Genomic DNA, 18,571 nt, shown 5'->3' on the forward strand with positions numbered 1-18,571 from the left:
TTGTTTATTTCTTCCTTATCCCTTTCAGCTGAGTTTGAACAAGAGTTAGGTCTGTACCAATAACCTCCGCTGTCCTTCCCTCACCTGTTCCTTATCCCCTGTCTTCTCTCTCAGGGACCATCTGCCTTCTGTCTCAGTGTCTTAGACTTCAACTCTGATTCCCCGTGTTCAAATGTTGTTCAGTTTCTCACACTATTACCCTCCAATTGTCTTCTTGTTGAAATCAAGGAGATGGAGCCTTTCTATCAAAGAATTATTATCAACAATCTATCTGGAACTGTAGATACTTTTAAAGTTTCTGATTGAAAGTTTTCTCCATGATTGTAAGTTATTTCTTTCCCTATTCTGATTCTTTTACCATAATTCAGGCATGGCTTAAAACTCACACTGAAATAATATAGGGTTGTAAATTAAATGATGGAAAAGAACATTGTGATTAAGCATGCATGAAAACCAAATTCTATCTTTCAGTAACTCTCGTGCAGTACTTGGAGCAACTTTGTACAATGTAGGAACTGCAATTAGAATATATTTGCATATATATATATATATTCAAGCAAAGAGCATTGTAAATATGACTGATAGTCATAGGGGCCATACAGAGTGATAAGTGGTCAGGAATAATGAACTCACAAGACTCAACAACAAACAAGCAAACAATTCAGTCAAAAAAAAAAGTGACAGGACATGAACAGACACTTCTACCAAGAAGAAATACTAATGGTTAACAGATATATGAAAAGATGCTCATCCTCATTAGCTATTAGAGAAATGCAAATGAAAACTACAATGAGATCCCAACTCACACCTGGTAGATTGGCTGTTGTCAACAAGACAGGTAATAACGAGTGCTAGAGAGGCTGTGAAGAAAAAGGAACCCTCATCCATTGCTGGTAGTAATATAATTTAGTTCAACCATTATGGAAGAAAGTACGATGGTTCCTAAAATAATTAAGAATAGAACTCCCATATGAGCCAGCAATCCCTCTCTTGGGTATATACCCCAAAACTGGAAAACATGAATACATAAAGACACATGCACCCCCATGTTCATTGAAACAATATTCACAGTGGCCAAGACATAGAAACAACCAAAGTACCTTCAATACTCTGAGGAGTGGATAAAGAAGATGTGGTACATATATACAGTGCAATACCACTCAGTCATAAGAACCAATGACAGGGTATCATTTCCGACAACATGAGTGGAGTTTGTTTACATTATACTGAGTGAAATAAGTAAATCAGAAAGAGCTAAGAGCTGTGTGATTCCATACAGCGCTGGGACACTAAATTAAGACTCAAGGACATAAATAGGAGTGCAGTGGTTACCAGGGGGAGGAGGGAGAAAGAAGAGGGAGAAGGGCAGGAGAGGGACATGAAAAGGGACAAAAATAAGGAGAGGAAGGATGACTTGACTTTGGGCTGATGGGTATACAACTTAATCAACTGTCCAAATGATGTGAAGTTGTTTGCCCCAAATCTATGTACTCTAGTTGACCAATGTCACCCAGTTGAATTTAATCCTCTAAATAAAAAATCTAAAATAAAATCAAATATTTTAAAAAATTTACAACATTCATTAAATATCCTTCATTTCTCCTATTTTAAAATATTTTAAATGTTCTATTGAGTTTATTGTGGTGACCTTAGTTCATGAAGGTATGCAGCTCTCAGGCGCACAATTCTATCACACCCCATCTGTACGTGCAAGTGTGCTCACCACCCAGTCTCATATCGTTCTCTCACCCTTCTACTTATTTTCAACCATTGTGTCCCCACATGTCACATGGTATCTTTCCGTTGCAGTAATGATTTCAATGCAGGCATGAGTTTTCATGTTATACACTTTCATTTATGGAATAGATGAGACTTGTGCACATAGCAGAAACCAACATTAGCGGATATACTGCTTTCTCTGCTTCTAGTTTGCAGTTTGTAGAAAACCCATCTCATTCACGTGTGCTTTCATACTTTTACTCAGTTCGGAGAAAGACTCAGTAACGTTTAGTGAGAAACAGAGTCTCTGTCAGAGATTCCAAGTCCTGTCTCTGTCCTGAATTCAGCAACTATGATTACTAAGATATTCTCATTCAAAAATAAGTAAAACCAGAATCTCCAATACAGTGTGGTTAATAACAAACCTGTGGAAAAAACATGGAGACTCAGCAACCAGACCCCTGACCCTGTGCCACTGGGAGGAGCTGTGTGTCAGTGCTCCTTCCACAGTGTGGTGGCCACTCTGCACAATGTTGTTGCCACAGCAGTGAGATTCCCTGATGTGTTTAAAGCATCCAATGAGCATACTAAAGCTTACAAACAGAATAACAGCAACATAAGTATTTCAAATAGACAAAGAATATTTTTAGCCTTATCTGCAGTGGCTCCATGGGTAGAGAGTGGACCTTGAACACTGAGGTTGTCAGTTCCACCCTCGACTTGCCCAGAAAAGGCAAATAGGGCAAACAACATACAACTAAAATGAAGGCACTATGGGTCCACACGCTATGTTCCTATCTCCCATTCCTTTTCTCAGTTATATTACTATATAAAATATTTTCAAAAATCAGTTACTTTATAAAATAAACAGCAATACAAATATTTTAAAATTTTATACTATTTTACTAAATTAACACCCTTTTCCTCCATTTTATTTATTGTAAAATAACGGTGGTCAATAGTGAGCTCTGAGCAACTATGTTTTGGGGAGACGTGTGATTTGAGGTGTGTGTGTGTGCATGTGTGTGTGTTCATTTGAAATTAACCTAATTTTATATTTGAATTTATCAAGAAATTTAAAATCTCTCTGTGGCTGTTTCCCATGAAATTGACGTTGACATTTTATTTTTCTTTTCTTTTTCAGAGAAATTTAACAGAAAATCAGGTAAAATTACTGATCCTTTTTTTTTACTTTTCATCAACTTGAAACTATCTGGTTCATTTCACTCTTTGATATTTCCTCCCTTTTTATCCAGTGCCTTCTGTAGGTCTGTCCTCCTTTTTGATTTCTCCTGTCCCTCCACAAGGTTCAGGGACATCACTTCCTTCACGTGGGACTCTGTTGACTTCTTTTCCCTGTCTTTCGTTTATTCTGTATCTCTTTGTCATTTATACAGCTATTTCTCTGTAAACGTTGGCTGCAGCAGTCAAGCAGAGAATTGTCAGTTTCATTCAGAATATTGTGAGATGAAAGGCTTCAAGCTGACAGATACACAGTGTTTAGTATATATAGATATAGATATCTAGATATTACTGTATATATAAGCATATATATAGATATATATCTCTGTGTATATGCATGTGTTTTTGAAAAATGCCAAACATAGGGCTTCTGTAAAATATTCTAAATTTGAGTGCCCATTCCTATGCAATGGATACTTCTCCAAAGTCTTTAGAGAACAGTCTCCAAAATCAGCACTCAGTGCCTCTGCCCATTGTCTCCTGAAAGCCGGTGTCATGACAAATGCCATGTATCATTCACTGGTCAGATGTAACGGAGTCAGCATCCCTGTTCCATTGTCCTTGATCATAGGACCAGTATTCAAAGCTTTCTAAATTTCTTGCCCCTTTTTTCCAGCTTTTAGAAATATCCAAAATTGATAGTTGCTTATTCTTTTGCCTTATTGTTCATACTCTTTTACAAATGTCAAAGAGATTGTAATAAGCAGTCAACTGAAGGATGTAATATCTTAAGGTGAGGACGAAAGGAATAAAGTTGTGATCTCTACATAATATGTGAAGGACACAGGAAAAAATATTGGCCATGATATATCTCAGAAAAAAAGAGAACCTTAATCATTCAAATGTTAGTAGTATCTTTTTCTAATGACAATTTATCTTATATTTTTCTTTCCTTAGAAATGTTCTTTAGGAATACATCCCTCTTTGTACAGAGCAGGTGTCATATGACAAGTGCAACATAAACAGTTTGGGACAGATAGTGCCTCTACTCTACAAGTCCCCAGCACTGATGAAGTAATTGTCTCACATGAAAATACGTTTGGTTTTAGCCTGAAAATGGTGATAGTCTAGTGACAGGGGAACACTTAGTATGGCACATGCCAGAATTTCTGACCACACTCATCATTTTAATTCCTGACTTAGTGTCTTGAGCACAAGGAACAGGGGAGGGAAAACAGCATTGACTCTGATGGGTGAGGTGTCCTTTGGATCCTCAGGAATTCATCTTTCACAGACATGGGTCAGGTATGCTCCAGAGTAAACTATGAAAGGAGCACATTTCTGTTCTCCTTCCTATCCAACATTGTGTTTTCATATGGAATGACTTGTATATATCTTATTTTGCTTTTCAGCGAATCACAGTGCACAAGAAAAAAGTAAGTACCACTGATCTACTGCCCTGTCCTTCCCTCACTGGTTTCTTATCCCTTCTTTTCTCTCTCAGGGCCCAGCTACCTTGTCTCAGTGTCTTGATCCTCCCACTCTGATAACCACTTCATTTACTCCTCAATTTCTCCAATTATTACCACTGTTGTTGCCTTGTAGAAATTAAAGTGACAGAGGCTTTGGTCAAATGAATATTATCACTAACATATTTGCAAGTTTTGGTACTTGTAAAGATTCTGCGTGTAAGATTCCTCAAGGACATATCAGGTCATTTGATTCTAAACCTCCCTTCTTCTTTCTTTTCATCTGATTCTCTTGCTTCATTCAGACATGACTTAAAACAGAAACTCAGATACAATAAGGTTGCAAATTAATCGATGACCACAAACATTGTGAATAGACACACATAAGAACCGACTCCTGAGATCCGGAAGAAGGCAGCGGAGTAAGAAGATGCACAGACTCCCAGCTTTCACCACCAAACTGGAATACAAATCAATTTAGAAATAATCAGCATGAAAAACCAACTCTGGACTACAAGAACAGCTCTAAAAAACCAAGGAGCCAAGAAGAAGCCACAACAAACCTGGTAGAGAGTGCCAGAATTTCCACTGCTTACAGAAACAAAGGGGGATGGTGATGCTGAGAGCCCAGAGGGGCTCTCACTACAGAAAAAAGAGCAGAAAATACTGCTCACAGCCACTTGCCTGGTATTTAGGGAGGGAGGTGTGTTGAAAGGGCCAGCTGCTCTTCCAAGAGGAAAGGAGAGAGTGAGGGACAAATGGTATATGGCAGAGGAATGCAGAGGACAACAAGAGAAACTGACTCATTCAGTGCTGGAGGTGGCCATAGCTGAGGGAGGGGCTGATCCTTCCACAAAACAAGTCTAAATTGCTTCTGGGGCACAAATCTCCACACAACTGTCCAGGTCCAATCAGTGCAACAAGACACAGCTGAAAACAAGAAGTGGCGAGGAGGGGCAGTAACTCAGGTCTTCATGGAGATCTGAGATACACCTCCTCCTATTAAAATGGAGAAAACACCCTACCCTCAGAGATATTAACTGGTAGAAGAGGCCCTCAGGGTCTCAGGTTACACCCACCACATTCCTGGATACAGTTTCAAATAAGTTCCCTGCTGAGATCAGTAAACAAGACTACCACCAGTTAAGAAAACAAACAAATCAAGACTTTAAAGTGGCCCAAATTGAAAAGTGGATTACAAATAATAGCTGATGACAACCCAAGAAGACCTAGAAATAACACAATTGAAAACTGGAGGCAGACAACACCAAGCCTAGACTCAACCAGCTCTACAAACAAAACACCCAAACATAGACACATAATGAAGAGACAGAGAAGTGCAATCCAAATGAAACCACAAGAGAAACATTCAGGAGATGAACTGAGTGATAAGGAAATAAATAATCTTCTGGATGCGGAGTTCAAAATAATGATTGTAAGGAAGCTTAGGGATCTTAGAACAACAATGGATGATCATTACAAACACCAAAATAAAGAAATAGCAAGTATAAAAAAACATTGAAATATAAAAAAAATAATCACAGATGACAAATACAATATCAGAAATGAAGACCACAATGGAAAGAATTAAAAACAGGATGGATAGAGTTGAGGATTGAATCAGCGAGTTGGAGAACAACTTGAATGAAGGCAAGAAAGCAGAGAAGAAGAAAAAAGAGATTAAAAAAGTCTGAGGAAACTCTTAGAGGGCCCTGTGACAACATGAAGAGAAATAACATCTGCATTATGGGGGTTCCTGAAGAAGAAGAGAAAGAACAAGGGATAGAGACTTTTTTTCAATCATACCATAGCTGAAAACTTCCCTTAATTAATGCAGGAGAAACTCGCACAATTTCAAAAAGCAAAGAGAACTCCATTAAAGCGAAACCCAAAAAAACATACACCAACACACATCATAATTAAAATACCAAAGTGAAGTAATAAAGAGAAAATATTAAAAGCTGCAAGAGAAAAAAAAGCTATCGCCTACAAAGAAGCCCCCATAAAGATCACATCCGACTTCTCAACAGAAACACTTGAGGCCAGAAGGGAATGGCAAAAAATATTCAAAGTAATGCAGAACAAGAGCCTACAACCTAGACTGCTTTATCCATCAAGGCTATCCTTTACAATTGAAGGAGAACTAAAAAGCTTCCCAGACAAAAACAAAAAACAAAACAAAAACTCAAGAATTCATTACAACCAAACAAATACTATAGGAATTGTTAAGGGGCCTCTTCTAAACAGATCAAAGTGGGAAAAGAGTATAGTAAAAGAGGAATACAGCTTTAAAGAATAAAATGCCAATAAACAACTACATTTCAATAATAACCTTAAATGTAAATGGATTAAGTGATCCAATCAAAGGACATAGGGTAGCTGCATAGATAAGAAAAAAGAACCCCTACATATGCTGTCTACAAGAAACACACCTTAAAACAAAAGATACACATAGACTGGAGGTAAAAGGATGGAAAAAAACATTTCATGCACATGGAAATGAATAAAAGCTGGAGTAGCAATACTTATATCAGACAAAATGGACTTTAAAACAAAGGATATAATAAGAAATAAAGAAGGCCACTACATAATGATAAAGGGAGTAATAAACAGGAAGATATAACTATTATAAATATCTATGCACCTAATATAGGAGCACCTAAATATATAAAGCAGACTTTGATGGATATAAAAGGTGAGATCAACAGCAATACTATAATAGTAGGGGATTTCAATACCCCACTAACATCACTAGATAAATCCTCAAGAAAGAAAATAACAAAGAAACAGCAGACTTAAAGAACACATTAGATCAACTCGATTTAATAGATATCTTCAGAACCTTTCACCCTAAAGCAGCAGAATATACATTCTTTTCAAGTGCTCATGGTACATTCTCTAGAATAAACCACATGTTAGAGCACAATAGTGGTCTCAACAAATTTAAGAAGATTGATATCATATCAAGCACTTTCTCTGATCACAATGGCATGAAACTAAAAATCAACCACAAGAGAAAAACTCAACAATTCTCAAACACATGGAAACAAAATAACAGGTTGTAAAAAAAATGAATGGATTAAGAATGAGATCAAAGAAGAAATAAAAAAATTCCTAGAAACGAATGACAATGAGCTAACAAAAACTCAAATTTTTGGGACACAGCAAAAGCAGTACTGAGAGGGAAGTTCATAGCACTACTGGCACACTTTAAGAAGCTAGAAAAAGCTCAAAGAAACAACTTAACCCTCCATCTAAAAGAACGAGAAAAAGAATAGCAAGTAAAGCCCAAATCTAGTAGAAGGGAGGAAATAAAAGATCAGAGCAGAAATAGATGACAAAGAGGAGAAAGAAACAATACAGAGGATTAATGAAACTAGGAGCTGGTTCTTTGAAAAGGTAAACAAGATCGATGAACCTTTAACTAGACTCACCAAGAAAAAAAGAGAGAGGACTCAAAGAAATAAAATTAGCAATGAGAGTGGAGAAATAACAACCGACACAACACAAGTACAAAATATTGTAAGAAAATACTATGAAGAACTGTATGCCAAAAAACTTGACAACCTAGATAAAATGGACAAATTCCTAGAAACATACAATCTTCTAAAAATCAGTCTGGAACAACCTGAAAAAATAACAGACCAATTACACCAAATGAGATCAAAACAGTTGTCAAAAAACTTCCAACAAAGAAATGTCCTGCGCCTGATGGCTTCAAAAGTGAGTTCTACCAAATATTCAAAGAAGAAGTAATTCTATCCTTCTCAAGCTATTTCAGAACACTCAAGAGGAAGGAAGACTTCCAAACTCCTTTTATGAGGCAAACGTAATGCTGATTACAAAACCAGGCAAAGACAACACAAAGAAAGAAAATTATAGGCCAATAACTCTGATGAATATAGATGCTAAAATCCTCAACAAAATATTAGCACACCAGATCCAACAATATATAGAAAAAATCATTCACCATGATCAAGTGGGATTTATTCTGGGAAGGCTAGGCTGGTACAATATTTGCAATCAATCAATGTGATTCATCACTTAAACAAAAGAAGGGGGAAATACCACATGATAATTTCAATAGATGCAGAAAAAGCATTTGATAAAATCCAGCACCCATTCATGATCAAAACTCTCAGCAAAGTGGGAATACAGAGAACATACCTCAATATGATAAAACGCATCTATGACAAACCCACAGCCAACATCATACTCAATGGGCAAAAATTAAAAGCAATCTTCTTAATATCAGGAACAAGGCAGGGGTGCCCCCTTTCTCCACTCTTATTCAACATAGTCCTGGAAGTCCTAGCCACAGCAATCAGACAAGAAGAAGAAATAAAAGGTAATCAATTTGGAAAAGAAGAAGTAAAACTATCATTATTTACAGATGAGATGATATTGTACATAGAAAACCCTAAAGTATCAGTCAAAAAAATACTGGACCTGATAAATTAATTCAGCAAAGTGGCAAGATATAAAATTAATATGCAGAAATGAAGGCATTTTTATACACCAACAATGAACAGTCAGAAAGAGAAATTAAGGAAACAATCCCCTTCACTATTACAACCAAAAAATAAAGTACCTAAGAGTAATTTAACCAAGGAGACTAAAGACTTTTACTCGGAAAATTATAAAACATTGATAAAAGAAGTCAAGGAAGATACAAACAAGTGGAAGCATATACCGTGCTCATGGATAGGAAGAATAAACATCATTAAAATGTTTATATTACCCAAAGAAATTTAAAATTCAATGCAATACCAATTAAAATAGCAATGACATACTTTAAAGATATAGATCACATATTCCAAAAATTTATATGGAACCAAAAGAACATGACTAGCCTTAGCAATCTTAAAAAAGAAGAATAAAGTGAGGGGCATTACACTTCCTGATATCAAGTTATACTACAAGGCCATTAACTCGAAACAGCCTAGTACTGGCATAAGAACGGGCATATAGATCAATGGAACAGAACAGAGAACCCAGAAATAAACCCACAGCTTTATGGACAACTGATATTTGACAAAGAAGGTAAGGGCATACAATGGAATAAAGACAGCCTCTGTAGTAAATGGTGTTGGGAAAATTGGACAGCTACCTGCAAAAAATAAAACTAGACCACCAACTTACACCATTCATAAAAATAAACTCAAAATGGATAAAAGACTTAAATGTAAGCCGTGAAACTATAAGCATCTTAGAAGAAAACATAGGCAGTAAGCTCTTCGACATCTCTCACAGCAATATATTTGCTGATATATCTCCACGGGCAAGCGAAATAAAGGACAGGATAAACAAATGGGACTATATCAAACTTAAAAGCTTTTGCACAGCTAAAGATAATAAGAACAGAAAAAGAAAAACTACACAATGGGAGAACATATTTGACAATACATCTGATAAGGGGTTAATAACCAAAATTTATAAAGAACTTTTAAATCTCAACACCAGGAAGACAAACAATCCAATCAAAAAATGGGCAAAATAAATGAATACAAACTTCTCCAAAGAGGACATACAGATGGCCAATAGGCATATGAAAAAATGCTCAACATCACTAATCATTAGAGAAATGTAAGTTAAAACCACAATGAGATATCACCTCACTCACACCAGTCAGAATGGCGCTCGTCAACAAAACAACACAGAATAAGTGCTGGCAAGGATGTGGAGAAAAGGGAACCCTCCTGTACAGCTGGTGGGAATTCAGACTGGTGCAGCCACTGTGGAAAACAGTATGGAGATTCCTCAAAAAATTAAAATTCAAATAATATATTTTTAGAAAATAATTACTTCAATAAATTAAACAGCAAATCTGGTATTTTTAAAATTTTATATTATTGTACGAAATTATCTCCCTTTCCACCGTTTACTGACTATAGAACACCTTGTATGATAACAAGCTTTGTTCCACTGTGTAGGTGTGTGTTTTGGGGCAGGGGAACATGTGTGATTTGACATGTGTTTCTGTGTTCATCTGAAATTATCCTAAATTTAAATTTGAATTTGTAAATATATTACAATCTCTTTGTGGTTACTACCCATGAAATTGACATTGATGTTTGTATTTCTTTTTCAGCACAAGTTCTACAAATATTAGAAAAGTTACTGATATTCCTTCACTCTTGATCCACATGGAACATGTGGTTTATTTCTCTCTTTCATGTTTCCGGCCCTCTTATCCAAGGGCTCTGTTGGCCTGTCCTCCTCCTAGGAGTCTACTGTTTCTCCCCCCAATATTGAGATGGTCCTTCTCATAATTGGAACTCTGTCCCTTTCTGTTTCCTACCTTCCCTTCTTTCTCTTTCCTCTTTGTCATTTTACACAAGTGTTTCCCTGTAATCATTGGCTGCTTTGTCTTGGACTAAATTGTCACAGTTTTATTAAGACATTGGTGATATGAAGCGTTGTCAGCTGACAGAATCATGAATTTTAATATATACATATATTACAGGTTTATATTAGGGTGTATTTATGAATATATATGTATGTATTTCTGGAAATATTCAAATTTGAGATCTCTGTCAAGTATGACAAGTTTGAAGCCCAATATTATACAATTAATACTTCTCCAATCCCTTCAGAGAAATAACTGCAAACTGTCAGCATTCAGTGTCTCTGTCCATTGTCATTTCACAGCTTGAGTCATGATAAATACCTTGTATCATTCACTGGTCAGATATGAGAGAGTGGGGTGTCTCTCATCCACTGTCCTTGATCATATGACCCAGATGTTCCAAGTTAACTAAATATTTTACCTAATTATTTCATACAATATAAAATATCTAACCAATTCTGGTTTTTATTTTTTGTCATTATGTAGACACTGACATCACATGACAAAATGTACTCAAAATATATACAATTTTCAGACAGATGAAGTATCTTAAGACAAGTGCAAAACAGGTTCATCTCTTACCTGTACTTTTTATGTGAAGGGTGCAATTGATTGTGGTGTTTCACAGTAAAGAAAACTTAATAATTCAAAGCTAAATGTTTCCTTTTTTAGTGACTATGCCAATTTTTTTATTTTCCTTGGTATTGATGTTTAAAATAATATGAGTCCAAACTCCTTCCTCTTGCCTCTCATCCCTTGTCTAAATAAAATTAATAACTGTAATATTTTTTTATTAAATAATTTTATTTTTTTAATGGGGTGACAACAATAAATCAGGATACATATATTCAAAGATAACAAGTTCAGGTTATCTTGTCATTCAGTTATGTTGCATACCCATCACCCAAAGTCTGATTGTCCTCTGTCACCTTCTATCTAGTTTTCTTTGTGCCCCTCCCCCTCCCCCTTTCCCTCTCCCTTTCCCCCTTCCCCCCCGTAACCACCACATTCTTATCAATGTCCCTTAGTTTCATTTTATGTCCCACCTATGTATGGAATAATGCAGTTCCTGGTTTTTTCTGATTTATTTATTTCACTTCGTATAATGTTATCAAGATTCCACCATTTTGCTGTAAATGATCCGATATCATCATTTCTTATGGCTGAGTAGAATTCCATAGTGTATATGTGCCACATCTTCTTTATCCAATCATCTATTGACAGGCTTTTTCGTTGTTTCCATGTCCTGGCCACTGTGAACAATGCTGCAATGAATATGGGGCTGCATGTGTGTTTACGTATCAATGTTTCTGAGTTTTGGGGGTATATACCCAGTAGAGGGATTGCTGGGTCATAAGGTAGTTCTATTTGCAGTTTTTTGAGGAACCACCATACTTTCTTCCATAATGGTTGTACTACTTTACATTCCCACCAACAGTTAATGAGGATTCCTTTTTCTCCACAGCCTCTCCAACATTTGCTATTACCTGTCTTGTTAATAATAGCCAATCTAACAGGTGTGAGGTGCTATCTCATTGCAGTTTTGATTTGCATTTCTCTAATAACTAAAGAAGATGAGCATCTTTTCATATATCTGTTGGCCATTTGTACTTCCTCCTGGAAGAAGTGTCTGTTCATGTCCTCTTCCCATTTTTTTATTGGATTGTTTGTTTGTTTGTTGTTGAGTTTTATGAGTTCTTTTTATATTTTGGATATTAGGCCCTTATCTGAGCTGTTCTTTGAAAATTTCATTTCCCATTTAGTTGGCTTTCTGTTTATTTTGTTATCAGTTTCTCTTGCTGAGCAAAAACTTCTTAGTCTGATGTAGTCCCATTCATTAATTTTTGCCTTCATTTCTCCTGTTTTTGGAGTCAGTTTCATGAAATGCTCTTTAAAACCCAGGTCCATGAGTTGAGTACCTATGTCTTCTTCTATGTACTTAATTGTTTCAGGTCTTATGTTTAGATCTTTGATCCATTTTGAGTTAATTTTAGTACAGGGGGACAAACTGTAGTCCAGTTTCAATCTTTTGCATGTGGCTTTCCAGTTTTCCCAGCACCATTTATTGAAGAGGCTTTTTTTTCTCCATTGTGTGTTGTTCACCCTTTTATCAAAAATTATTTGACTATATATATGTGGTTTTATTTTTGGGTTTTCTATTCTGTTCCATTGGTCTGAGTGTCTATTTTTCTGCCAATACCATGCTGTTTTGATTGTCCTGGCCCTATAATAGAGTTTGAAGTCAGGTATTGTAATGCCCCCAGCTTCATTCTTTTTCTTTAGGATTGCTTTGGTTATTCAGAGTTTTTTATAGTTCCATATAAATCTGATGATTTTTTGCTTCATTTCTTTAAAAAATGTCATTGGAATTTTGATGGGAATTGCATTAAATTTGTATATTGCTTTGGGTAATATGGCCATCTTGATTATATTTATTCTTCCTAACCAAGAACAAGGAATATTCTTCCATCTCATTATATCTTTTTCAATTTCCCTTAAAAATTGTTTATAGTTTTCATTATATAAGTCCTTTATATTCTTTGTTATGTTTATTCCTAAGTATTTTATTTTTTTGTTGCAATCGTGAAGGGGATTATTCTTTTGAGTTTGTTCTCAATTGTTTCATTGTTGGCATATAAAAAAGCTATTGACTTCTGTATGTTAATTTTGTATCCTGCGACCTTACTGTATTGGCTTATTGTTTCTAGTAGTCTTTTTGTGGATTATTTGGGGTTTTTCAATGTATAGGATCATATCATCTGCAAAAAGTGATACCTTTATTTCTTCTTTTCCAATATGGATGCCTTTTATTTCTTTGTCTTGTCTGAATGCTCTGGCTAGAACCTCTAGTACCACATTAAATAAGAGTGGAGAGAGTGGACAACCCTCTCTTGTTCCTGATTTAACGGGGAAAGGCTTCAGTTTAGTGCCATTTAATATGATGTTAGCTGAGGGTTTATCATATATGGCCTTTATCATGTTGAGATATTTTCCTTCTATACCCATTGTGTTGAGAGTCCTAAACATAAAATTGTGTTGTATTTTATCAAAAGCCTTTTCTTGGTCTATTGATAAGATCATGTGGTTTTTGTTCTTTGTTTTGTTGATATGGTGTATTACGTTAACCGTTTTACGTATGTTGAACCATCCTTGAGATTCTGGGATGAATCCCACTTGATCATGATGTATTATTATTTTTTATTTATTTATTTTTTTTGTATTTTTCTGAAGCTGGAAACAGGGTGAGAAAGTCAGACAGACTTCCGCATACGCCCGACCGGGATCCACCCAGCACGCCCACCAGTGGCAATGCTCTGCCAATCAGGGGGAGATGCTCTGCCCCTCCGGGGCATCGCTCTGCCACAACCAGAGCCACTATAGTGCCTGGGGTAGAGGCCAAGGAGCCATCCCCAGTGCCCGGGCCATCTTTGCTCCGATGGAGCCTTGGCTGTGGGAGGGGAAGAGAGAGATAGAGAGGAAGGAGTTGGGGGGTGGGGAGAAGCAAATGGGCTCTTCTCCTATGTGCCCTGGTCGGGAATCAAACCCGGGTTCCCCGCACGCCAGGCCGACGCTCTATCTCTGAGCCAACCGGCCAGGGCCTTGTATTATTTTTTTAATATGTTGTTGTATTCTATTTGCTAGTATTTTAGCATCTGTATTCATTAGAGATATTGGTCTGTAGTTTTCTTTTTTGGTGCCATCCTTGCCTGGTTTTGGTATGAGGGTTATGGTGGCCTCATAAAATGTGTTTGGATGTATTGCTTCTTCTTCAATTTTTTGGAAAATTTTCAGTAGAATAGGAACCAAGTCTTCTTTGAATGTTTGATAAAATTCACTGATATAGCCGTCAGGCCCTGGACTTTTATTTTTGGGGAGGTTTTTAATGTTTTTTTCTATTTCTTCTCTATTAATAGGTCTGTTTAGGCTTTCTGATTCCTCTTAACTTAGTCTAGGAATGTTGTATTGTTCTAGGAATTTATCCATTTCTCCTAGGTTGTTGAATTTAGTAGCATAAAGTTTTTCATAGTATTCTACAATAATTCTTTGTATATCTACGGTGTCCGTGGTGATTTCTCCTCTTTCATTTTGGATTTTGTTTATATGAATTCTTTCTCTTTTTTCCTTGGTAAGTTTTGCCAAGGGTTTGTCAATTTTGTTGATCTTTTCAAAGAACCAGCTCCTTGTTCTATTAATTTTTTCTATAGTTTTTCTGTTCTCTATTTCATTTATTTCTGCTCTGATTTTATTATCTCCTTTCCTCGGCGGTTTGGGTTGTCTTTATTCTTCTTTTTCTAGTTCCTTAAGGTGTGAAGTTTAGTGGTTCACTTGGGCTCTTTCTTGTTTGTTCATATATGCCTGAGGTAATATGAACTTCCCTCTTATCACTGCTTTTGCTGCATCCCATAGATTCTGATATGTTGTTTTGTCATTTTCATTTGTCTGTATATATCTTTTGATCTCTGTACTTATTTCTTCTTTGACCCATTTATTTTTTAAAAGTATGTTGTTTAGTTTCCACATTTTTGTGGGATTTTTTTCCTCTTTTTTGCAGTTAAATTCTAGTTTCAAGGCTTTATGATCAGAAAATATGCTTGGTACAACTTCAATTGTTTTGAATTTGCTGATATTTTTTTTGTGGCCCAACATATGGTCAATTTTTGAGTATGATCCATGTACACCAGAGAAAAATGTATACTCAGTCACTTTGGGATGAAATTTCCTGTAGATGTCTATTGTATCCAGGTGCTCTAGTGTTTTGTTTAAGGCCAATATATCTTTGTTGATTCTCCATTTGGATGACCGTTCTAGGGCCATCAGCGGTGTATTGAGGTCTCCAAGTATGATTTTATTTTTGTCAGTTTTTGTTTTAAGGTCAATAATTAGCTGTCTTATATATTTTGGTGCTCCTTGGTTTAGTGCATATATATTAAGAATTGGTATGTCTTCTTGATTCAGTGTCCCCTTAGCCATTATGAAATGGCCATTTTTGTCTCTGAGTACTTTTGCTGTCTTGTAGTCAGCATTATCAGATATGAGTATTGCTACACCTGCTTTTTTTTGAATGTTATTTGCTTGGAGTATTGTTTTCTAGCCTTTCACTTTGAATTTATTTTTATCCTTGTTACTTAGATGAGTTTCCCGTAGGCAGCATGCAATTGGATTTTATTTTTTAATTCATTTTGATACTCTGTGCCTTTTTATTGGTGAGTTTAATCCATTTACATTTAGTGTAATTATTGACACTTGTGAGTTCCCTATTGCCATTTTATAGATTGCTTTTGGTTAGTTTTGTGTCTTGTTTGATCCTTCTCTTTCGTTTTTCTATCTTTTGTTTTTCTATCGTTGTATTCCATACATCTTTCCTCCGTTGCTATTTTTTTTTTTATCTCATGTGCTTCTGTGGTGGTTTTTTCAGTGGTGGTTACCTTTAAGTAATGAAATGAGTTCCTACCCTGTTCATTGTAGCACACTATTTTGTGAGAACTTTTGCACTCCGTCGTCCTTTGCTACTGTTAATCTCCATTCTCTTCCCCCCTTTCTTTTGGTTGTTGTCACAGTTTAAATTTGGTTTTATTGTGTTCTTCTTGAAGCTTTTACTTGTGGCTTTGTTTTTTTTTTTGATCATTTTATCTGATTGGAGAACCGCCTTTAGTAATTCCTGGAGTGGGGGATTTCTGATGATAAATTCCCTCATCTTTTTTGTATCTGTGAATGTTTTTATTTCTTCTTCATATTTGAAGGATAGCTTTGATGGGTATAGTATTCGTGGCTGAAAGTTCTTCTCTTTCAGGACTTTAAATATTGGGGTCCACTCTCTTCTAGCTTGTAGAGTTTCTGCTGAGAAATCTGATGATAATCTAATGGGCCTTCCTTTATATGTTGTATTCTTCTTTTCCCTGGCTGCCTTAAGAATTTTTTCTTTGCCGTTGGTTTGTGCCAATTTCATTACTATGTGCCTTGGAGTAGGTTTGTTGGGGTTAAGAAAACTCGGAGTTCTGTTTGCTTCTTGAATTTGAGGCTTTAGTTCTTTCCACAGGCTTGGGAAGTTCTCATCTATTATTTGTTTGAGTATGTTCTCCATTCCATTTTGTCTCTCTTCTCCCTCTGATATACCTATTATTCTTATGTTATTCTTTTTGATGGAGTCAGATAATTCTGATAGGGCTATCTCATTTTTTTTTTAATTTTTGAGTCTCTTTCTTCTTCTCTCTGTTGTGCCTCAAGTTGCTTGTCTTCTATTTCACCAATCCTCTCTTCTATCGGGCCTGTTCTATTAGCTAAACTTGTTACCTCGTTTTTCAGCTCGTGAATTGAGATTTTCATCTGTTTGATTTGTTTTTATAGTTTCATTTTCCTTGGAAATATATTCTTTTTGTTCATTGAGTTGTTTTCTGAGCTCCCTAAAATGCCTTTCTGTGTTTTCTTGTATATCTTGGAGGATTTTTAGGATTTCTATCTTAAATTCTCAGTCATTTAGCTCCAAGGTTTCCAATATATTAAATTTTTTCTCCATAGATTTTTCCTCATCTAGCTGTGTTATCTCTCTTTCTTTTGTGTCCATGATATTTGACTTTCTCTTCCTTAACGGCATCTGAGGGTGGTTTTATTGATAGTATTAATGAGATTTAATAAAGAATAAAAAGTTAAAAAAATAAAAAATCAAAGAATTGTTTTTTTTAAAAAAATTAATAATAAAATAAAGAAAAATAAAATAAAATAAAAATTAAAAAAGGAAAGTATTCCCCCCTCCTTTTTTCCTCTCCTCTCCTTTCCCCTCTTTTTGAGAAAATCTTGTGGTGAACTGTGAATTATATTGTATTAAATAGAACAAACAATGCCTGTAATGGAGGGCCTGAATTGGGGAAAAGTAATAAAGGGGCAGGAAAAAAAAGAAAACAGAATGGGGTATGGACCCACAAAAAGCAAATAATGAAAATATTTGGGTCAAGAATGAAATGATTTGCTATTAGGTGTTGGTTGACTAAGAGGTATGATGAGAGGAATAAGGGGGAAACAGGAAAATGGGGGGACAAATTAAAAAATTACTATTGTATTTAGTGGAACAAGAACTAGATAAAATGGAGAGCCAGGGATGGGAGCACTGCTAGTGAGTTAAAAAGGTGAAGTAACCCCCCCCTAAAATGCCACAAACATAAGTTTGAGTCCCAGATAAGATAATTTGTTCATTATTGAGGTTTGAATGAGAGGAGACATAAAGGAGAAAGGAAGAAACTAATATAGAGGGAGAAAAGAAAGAGAGAGAGAGAAAGAGAAAAAAAAGAGGGAACCACTAAAAGAAGAAAAAAGAAAAAAGAGGAGAGAGAGAGAGAGAGAGAGTTAAGGGTTTTAGAGTGCAACCCTCATAGAGAGAAAGGAAGAGGAAAGAAAAGATAATGGGAGATGTCACACTTTTGGGTAGTGCAGGTAAAGGAGAGGAGAGTGTAAGACCAGCAGAGAGTTAATCGACCAAATTGGAGGAGGAAAAAAAAATATCAAGAATAAAGATAAGAGAAAGAAACGAACAAATGTAATAAAATGGGATAGGTTATAAAGTCTGCGGATTATTCTTGATTTTGAGAGGTTATCTTCTTGCTTTTTCTTTTCTGTCCCTCTTCCTGGTCGGTGACTCTGTACCCCGGGTTCTGCCCCTTTGGCACGCTCAGGTAGAGGTGTGCAGTTGATAAGTCTCTATGGCGATGTCATGTATTGTGCTTTAGTCTCGTTGGCAGTCGAGGCTCATTAGCATTTATACGCTCCGACAGTGAGAGAGTTCGTGTTCCTGGAGCCTTTCTCCAAGTCTTTCCTTCCTCAATTAGTAGCCTGATAATCTAGCTATGGGGTTGCTGCTGCT

At 36.0% G+C, this 18,571-nt stretch overlaps 1 protein-coding gene across 20 annotated transcripts in view; it reads left to right on the forward strand.

The window, feature by feature from the left end:
- LOC136322824 (E3 ubiquitin-protein ligase TRIM39-like) overlaps window positions 1–18,571 on the forward strand; it is a 243,055-nt gene that overhangs the window by 42,540 nt on the left and 181,944 nt on the right. For 15 of the 20 annotated variants that reach the window (XM_066254733.1, XM_066254828.1, XM_066254982.1 and 12 more), the window contains 3 exons: window positions 2,864–2,884; window positions 4,314–4,337; window positions 10,462–10,480. The exons of 1 other annotated variant lie outside the window; for it this stretch is intronic. In XM_066254733.1, coding sequence (XP_066110830.1) covers window positions 2,864–2,884; window positions 4,314–4,337; window positions 10,462–10,480 — 64 coding nt within the window. The remainder of the gene's footprint in view (window positions 1–2,863; window positions 2,885–4,313; window positions 4,338–10,461; window positions 10,481–18,571) is intronic. 4 more of the 20 variants (XM_066255722.1, XM_066255903.1, XM_066255812.1 and 1 more) reach the window with 2 other exon arrangements.

This window comes from Saccopteryx bilineata, chromosome 1 (assembly GCF_036850765.1).
Source record: "Saccopteryx bilineata isolate mSacBil1 chromosome 1, mSacBil1_pri_phased_curated, whole genome shotgun sequence".
Classification (NCBI taxonomy): domain Eukaryota; kingdom Metazoa; phylum Chordata; class Mammalia; order Chiroptera; family Emballonuridae; genus Saccopteryx; species Saccopteryx bilineata.